This window comes from Podarcis vaucheri (genome assembly GCF_965113315.1).
Source record: "Podarcis vaucheri genome assembly, chromosome: 3".
In the NCBI taxonomy this organism is placed as follows: domain Eukaryota; kingdom Metazoa; phylum Chordata; class Lepidosauria; order Squamata; family Lacertidae; genus Podarcis; species Podarcis vaucheri.
In genome coordinates, this window is record NC_138761.1 from 67,627,427 (window position 1) to 67,635,390 (window position 7,964).

Consider the following 7,964-nt stretch of genomic DNA (forward strand, 5'->3'; position numbering starts at 1 on the left):
TGCATTTTCACTGTCAGGAAAAGCTTAACCTGTCGAAACTTAGCGCATAAATCAATGAGCAAAAAAGCAATGAGTGAAGATTTTATACTGCGGGTGTAAACAGGCACAGGATGAAGGAAGTAACCTGAGTGCTGACTACATATGGACCTGGCCTGGCATCCTCATGTGATCCAATTGCAGGGCTTTCAAAGCCTCCTGGCGGGGCTCCTGTGTTTAAGGGAAATGGTGCGATGGAAAACCAGCAAGTTAAAACTTTCTCAGCACTAAGGCTTATAACGGGCTTTACTTGTTAAATTTTGTGGAGTTATTGAAGACAGAAAAAGGTGACGCTAATTCTACTGGCAGGACAGTCCATGTGTGTGGTGCAATGTCCATGAGAAGAAAGTTGAATGTTCTAGAAAGCAAAAGAGCTGCTGGTCTTTTAATCTCTCTTGTTTCAGATGTGCTTCCCCACCACCACCCATGGATTATTGAGGGTTTGGGGTTTTTTAACTATGAACTGTATGCTACTCTGGACATTTCATTTGGCTGCGTACACACCTTACATTTGAAGCACACATCCCCAAGGGATTCTGAGAACTGCAGCTCTTTATAGACAGTTCCCAGGAGACTTTTCCTTGTTTTGCAGAGGATGTGTTTCAAATGTTTGGCGTGTACACAGCCTTTGTCTAGGGCAGGCTTCCTCAAACTCGGCCCTCCAGATGTTTTTGGCCTACAACTCCCATGATCCCTAAGTAGCAGGACCAGTGGTTAGGGATGATGGGAATTGTAGTCTGAAAACACCTGGAGGGCCGAGTTTGAGGTAGCCTGGTCTAGGGATAGTTAAGGCAAAGGCCTTAACTAATCTGATCTAATCTAATGATTAGAAGTGATAAATTCATTGTGGGCCTTTTAATCCCACACAGACTTATAATGCCACCATTGTTGTTTTTTAAAGAAGATAACACACTTCTTTCTCTTTGGCGATCATAACCGAGTAAGATTGTCTTCCATAAACACGGTTTTAACAATGAGTCTGTAAGTGACTGTGGAGGCCAATTCTGGACCCACACGTCCTTCCACAGTGGGGACATTGGTTCCCGGGTGGGAGTTGATCACAGTATGGATTTGCCAAGTGTGCCTTCCTCTTAGCATGTTTCTCCCTTGCATTCTGAGTTTGCGTGTCTTCAAAGTCCATGGCACCTTTGGTAAAGGCTGTTCTCCTACTGGACGCTCCTTGAGGGCTCACTTGTGGTGAAGCAAAGCATGTTGCCTCTTTCCCATACCAGCAATTTCCCCCTCTGTGCAGACATAGTCACATCATAACCCAACATCACCTCACTTGGGTGATACCTTGCCTGTGCAATCAGCAGCCAATGAAATGGAACAGGATGGAGAGACAAGAGTGCAAGACTTGTCATTTTAGCTATATATCTCCAAAGAAACGGGGAGGGAGTGCAGGTCTTTTTCTTCTTTTGGTAGCAGCACCTGTCTGTAACACCATCACATCTATTTTTGTCACACAAGACAGTAACAAGAATCACATGAGGTTCATGGCCTCTGACAGGGACCTAATTCTCACATTCAACAGAATGAAGTGTGAATGAGGTGAAGACTTCTGAGCTAGTAGAATAAATGGCACCATTGCAGAATGCAGATAGGGGAGAATTTGAAATATGAACCCTGTGTGTTAGAGGTATGGATGTTGGGAAACTGGTGAAAATGGAAGTGGGAGCAAGAATCACCCATGTTTACTTATTTGTCCCACATCTGGAATGTAATCCAGCCTACCTAAGTAATTAAGTAAGTTATATATTTTTGTCACAGCAATCAGCAAGACAAATAGTGTAGTTTTTGGTGGAGGACAAACTGCAATGGAACAGAAACAAGGCTGCATGTGACAAATATAGAGCAGAACAGAAAATGATGCCTACTTACACCCCCAGTTAGAGATGGGAATTCTGTGAGCCTGGCCTGCAGCTGACCATAGGCCATGTAGTCAGAGGCTAATGGGAGCTGAAGTCCAACAACATCTAGAGGGTCTCAGGTTTCCCACACCTGCTCTATAAGAGAAGACAAACTTCCTACAAGAGGAAAACAAATACAACAGGGAATGGCTGATCTACACCCACACCCCAAGGTGCTGCTATTTATTGCCTGTTTTTATATGGTAGAGTATTCAAAAGCAAATCCAAATCCAAAAGCAACCATCCCAAGCTTTTTCTGAAGTGACAGAGTGCATTCTGCTGCCTCATTCTGTGAGTGTAGACCAGTCTTGGTTCCTCAAAATGAAAGAATATGTAGGCCTTTAGTCCCTCTAGGAATAACATTTTGGCAAGCAATTTTTCCTCAGGTTATTTAAGCCTACCAATCAGAACAATGGAGTAACTTCAAACAGTGATAGAGCGTCTAAATCCTTCCCAGGATTCAGTATTGTATTCTGAAGCAAAGTGTTTCTATGGCTTTAAGTGAGGGAATCAATTGAAATGCATACACTTAAGCTCACAAAAGCAGAATATGAACTTGTTTTGTATGAAGGTGAATAGAAAAACCAAAAACTCTTTTGCTGAAGTTGCTGAAATTCCCAAATAAACAATTTCAAAGTCTTGACAGATCACATTTCATTTCACGAGGAAGAAATATATTATTACAGTATATGATATTTTTCACTGCCTGAAAACAGAGAAAATCAGCATTCAAATTCAGCTTTATTTATTTGCTTTATTATTCATTGATGAAGACCGATTAACGGAATCTAATTTATATTTTTGGTATGGCATTTTAATTTGGTGCAGATAAGCTTCAACAGGGGGACTAACTGAGAAGCCTGGTCTTCTAAACCATATGGATCCCAGTGGAGTGAGCTTGACTTCATGCAAACACTGATACACTATTAAGGAGGAAACTAAAATAGTTATTGTAGAGCTCCAGAGATTAAAGACTAGAAATATAAAGGTGCAGTCAAGCACAGTCTGTTTTGTGCTGGGTACTTTATAGGTGTGAGGGGGGGGGGGAACTATTCTTTTCTTAAATCATAGAATCGTAGGAAGGGACCATGAGGACCATCTATAGTTCAACCCCCTGCAATTCAGGAATCTTTCATCCAATGTGGGGCTTGATGCCACAGCTCTGAAATTAAGTGTCTGTAGAAATGAAAGATTACATGATGCTGTTGATTAACTGAGGGCCTTTACGTTTGCACAAATTGTCACAGAATGGGGCTGGAACCTCTCACCAGGCGCGTGGGTGGCAAGCCTTTACCTCCAATGTGGTCCCAATCCAGGTCAGGCTCCTGTACCTACAGTTTGCATGGGAGGTGAGGAGAACTCCAGTGCATTGAGGCTTTTAGCTCATGCAAACTGCAGGTGCGGGATCCTGAAGCTGCATCAGGACCATAGCAGAGGCAATGAGTTAAACGTTTCTCTACCCACCTCCGCAGTCTTTACCAGGGCCACCATGCTGGCAATTTCTGTAAAACAAAACAAAGCTGCACTTGAATGAAGAGGTGTTAACATTCAGTTTTGTCTGTGAAGTGGGCATGGCTAACCTGTGGCCCTCCAGCAATTGTTGGGCCCTAGTTCCCATCAACTCCAGCTAGCATGGGCAGTGGTCAGGGATGATAAAAATAGGGATCCAACAACATCCACAGATTCCCTACCTCTGTGGAAGTAAGTATATCCATTGGCTGGAAGGTGTGTGGGTGGGTATTCTGATGGTATGCCATGTGATATTTTCAGATTTCATTGATCCTGTCATTTACTGATTATTCTAATTCTTAAAAATCCTACTCAGGACCTTAGAGAAGCAGGAGTAGAAGGTACCAGTGAATACAGAAAAATACAAGGCAGAACTTCCAAGACATGGAATATCTCATTTTTGAAAGTGAAATGTCAGCACAGCTTCAGATATTAAAACTCCATAAAATGAGAAAAAAATCCACAGGAGACATATCAGGTCAAAATAGCCGTACAAAACATTAAAATGAGTCATACGTACTTGAACTATTGTTAATTTACTGGATGCAATAGTTGCTTCCAGAAAGAAAATCACAAGCTGATGTATATACGTCATCCTCACAGAGCTAAATGCCAAATTACTTGCATTTTCCCCATAGCAAATAGTGTCCCTGGGTGGTGGTGGTGGGTGCTCAATTCATTCAGGATTGGAGGTGGAGCAGGCGGAAGGAATTAATCTTTAGCTGAGACCCTTGTCTCTCATGTTGCAGATCAGAGGCTCATATAAGAAGATGTGTTCCCTGAGACAGTGAGAACCCAAGGCACTTTGAGCTGTAAATAATAAGGTAAAGGTACAGTCGCGGACAATTCTGGAGTTGCGTGCTCATCTCACTCTATAGGCCGAGGGAGCCTGTGTTTGTCCGCAGACAGCTTCCAGGTCATGTGGCCAGCATGACTAAGCTGCTTCTGGTGAACCAGAGCAGCACGTGGAAACATCATTTACATTCCCACTGGAGCGGTACCTTTATCTACTTGCACTTGACGTGCTTTTGAACTGCTAGGTGGGCAGGAGCTGGGACTGAACAACGGGAGCTCACCCCGTTGCGGGGATTTGAATCGCCAACCTTCTTTCTGATCGGCAAGCCCTAGGCTCTGTGGTTTAGACCACAGCGCCACCTGTGTCCCTTTTAAATAATAACAACATATTAAATTTGGGCACCAAAACATATACCGGTAACCAACCTATTTTGGAATAAACTGAACTAGTTTAGGTTTCTGAATCCAGTTCCAAGGCATGACTAGTTCAACCCCTCACTAATTTAGTTCTTAGGTGTTCTCTCAGCTAGATATGTTTTATTTTGGTTAGGTAAAAGCTTCTAAGCAGCAGAATTCTCAATTCTTGTTGTTGTTTAGTCGTTTAGTCGTGTTCGACTCTTGGTGACCCCATGGGCCAGAGCACGCCAGGCACTCCTGTCTTTCACTGCCTCCCACAGTTTGGTCAGACTCGTGTTTGTAGCTTTGAGAACACTGTCCAACTATCTCATCCTCTGTCGTCCCCTTCTCCTTGTGCCCTCCATCTTTCCCAACATCAGGGTCTTTTCCAGGGAGTCTTCTCTTCTCGTGAGGTGGCCAAAGTATTGGAGCCTCAGCTTCAGGATCTGTCCTTCCAGTGAGCACTCAGGACTGATTTCCTTAAGAATGGATAGGTTTGATCTTCTTGCAGTCCATGGGACTCTCAAGAGTCTCCTCCAGCACCAGAATTCTCAATAATCCTCGAGCAAGCTGTTTTGCAAAGCACTGCTAATCAGTACCACAAGATGGTGCTGTGTGACACATTTTACAGCTGATAGGGACAAGCAGCCCATGCATTGTTTTATAAGCACATTGGGTCTAAAATGCTTCCGTGCTTCACAGCTCCCCCCATCCCGCCTCTCCAAATGTTGTGTTAACTTTGTATTTTTATTTATTTATTTAAGTGAATTCAGAAGTTAATATTTATCTAACAAGATTAAGATGCTGCCTGGTTATAATAAAAACCCCGAGCAGTTTGTAACTCTCCCAAGGCTACACTCTTCACTTTGTCACACAAATGTTTTTGCCAGGCTGGAGTGCATCCATGAACTCTTGCTTGTCTGAATGGAGAATAGAGAGGGGTGTGTGAGTGTATTTAAAAACTAGCCTAGTGTAGAAATGTAATGTTACATTTGCTGCTTCATACACTTTTGATCTTTCAAACCACAAGGAAGGTTGGGGGAGAGGGGTGTTTTGCAGTTCCTTGATAAAGACAAATCAGGTTTCATTTTCAGCTTCATTTTATTTATTTATGGCAGGCTTCCTCAAACTCAGCCCTCCAGGTGTTTTGAGACTACAATTCCCATCATCCATGACCACTCGTCTTGCTAGCTAGGGATTATGGGAGTTGTAGGCCAAAAACATCTGGAGGGCCAAATTTGAAGAAGCCTGATTTATGGCATTTAACAAGTCACTGTGTATAGGTCTACTCAGAATGAAGTGCCAGGTAAGTGTAAATAGGGTTGCAACCTTAATCCCATATAGATAAGCCTAAAATTGGTGAATTGCTAAGAAATGCAATCAACCAGCAAACATTGATTCACTACTAAGCAGATAATTAAAGGAATTATCCCCCCCCCCTTTGTTGAGCTGTGTGTTTCCAGAGACAAGTTTCTCTAAATCACACTTTCAATAAGTTTGCGGCCAATTTCTCTTCCTGCTTCGGTAGCCATGGCAGCCTTCCAAATCAGCAGCAAAAGGTTTCCTGTAAAAGAAAGGTTTCCAGTTCAACAAATTGTTAAGAGTGAATTTCTGTTTAATTCTTACATGCTGGTATTTTGAGAGCTAATTTTATTGTGCGCTGTTATATTCTAATAGATTATTGAATATTACATTATTTTATTTGTTTTAAAGTTATGTTTTTATTATGCCTTTTTGTATTGGATCAGATTGTTATAAGGTGCATGATCTTTGTTGTACATTTTGTTGTTTCTTCAGCTTGTAAACTGCATTGTGTATAGTCAGTGCTTTTTTTCTAAAAATGTTTAGGGGTACTCTCATATTGAAATACTGCCCCCTCAATGAGGCTAAACTTAGATTCACAAAATGTTTAGGGGTATGCATACCCCTGCGCCCCCCTCCCCGAAAAAAGCACTGTGTATAGTTAAGATAGAAAGGTGGTATACGATTTAAAAGTTTAATGAAATGAAATGTTTATGCAGGCATTGAATGGCTGGAAGATACTGGTCCTGGATCATGCTGTTTGTTTGTTCATCCATAGCACTCAAGTATCTTCCCATCCTATTATATTTTGCTTTCGATCTGAGATGGAAGGCTTTGAGCTATCTATCAGGTAGGATTTTCAGGAACAGGACCTTGCAGATCAGATTTCAAATCTCTCCTCAGCCATGACATTAACTAGGTTAGTCATCGCGTCTCAGCCTAAACTGCTTTACTCACTGAAGGAAAAGTGGATAGGAGTGTAAAAATAAAATAAATATAAAAAGCAAAAAGTTGCTTTTTTCTCATTAATGCCACAAGATGGTGCCATGCAATGCCAATTTTATAGCTATCTGAACAGTTGTGTGAAGAAGTGGAGCAAAAGACCATTATAAAGCAGAAAAAGCATGCAACCTCAGCTTGGTGAAATGCGTATTTCTTTCTAAAAATGAATCACCTCCTTTACAGGTTTCCCTTCTTCTGTGTCATTTATTTTTGGGAATAGAATGAAGCTTATTTTGGGCTTCCAGTCCTGCTTGCCTTAATGGAGGCAGCCCCCACAACAGCGGGGGATTGTTGGCAAATGAAAAACAAGGATAACAGAGGATAAATCATCCTTGCAAATTCCCACCAGGGACAGCGGGAATGGACTTCACTCGCAGTTCATCTCAGTACCTGGCTCTTGCTCAGGCATGGGAGGCAGGGAGGCGCTGAATGCAAAAGCACCTCACCTGGTGAAAACCCTCCTACACCGCCATTAAGAAGCAGAGGTTCAATGTTTAATTGGACCTTTAATTGACTTTAAAGAACCGGCGTGTGATGGAAAAGGGTTGCAACAACATCTGCCGGACACTGTGAAGGCAGGAGGAAGAAACTGCACGCAGAAGAAAAACTGGAGGCAACCCTAGTATTTATGTTACATGAACAGATACAACTGAGTGTATATGTGTGGTGCTGGGAAATAAATATTTTGATTCAACCTCGAAAATGGTAAGAGAAAGCTGGAGAGTCTTCATGGCTCATGAGGAGACCCTCCCTAGAGCCTGAAGAGGATGTTGGTGAGGGCAGAGACCGGAGGCACAGCGGACTTTGTTTGGGCTGCTCAGCCTCCCTGCCTAACAGCTGGTGTGTGGGGTAGTGCAGAAGCAGCTACCACTTTTCTGTGCATCCTCCAGCCTCCTACCGGCCCCAGAGCTTCAATTCTAGTTGTGGACTGTGTGGTTGTCCAAACGCCTACCTGTTTTCTCATTGGTTCTACTCAGAGCACCAAGTAGAAGCAGCACTTTATTCTGCTCAGGT

At 42.6% G+C, this 7,964-nt stretch overlaps 1 protein-coding gene and 1 long non-coding RNA gene across 2 annotated transcripts in view; one reads left to right on the plus strand and one right to left on the minus strand.

Annotated features, from left to right (window-relative positions):
- Positions 1 to 4,620: 4,620 nt before the first annotated feature.
- On the plus strand, positions 4,621 to 5,717 carry LOC309528613. Its single transcript, XR_014217843.1, has 2 exons — positions 4,621 to 4,841; positions 5,213 to 5,717. It is a non-coding gene; the product is annotated as an uncharacterized lncRNA (long non-coding RNA).
- An 11-nt stretch (positions 5,718 to 5,728) lies between these two features.
- The window catches only part of LOC309528708 (protein LEG1 homolog), a 7,981-nt gene continuing 5,745 nt past the window's right edge, over positions 5,729 to 7,964 (minus strand). The window contains exons 6-7 of the mRNA XM_082216305.1: positions 7,903 to 7,957; positions 5,729 to 6,210 (exon numbers count right to left, since the gene is read on the minus strand). Coding sequence (XP_082072431.1) covers positions 6,122 to 6,210; positions 7,903 to 7,957 — 144 coding nt within the window. The 3' untranslated portion in view covers positions 5,729 to 6,121. The remainder of the gene's footprint in view (positions 6,211 to 7,902; positions 7,958 to 7,964) is intronic.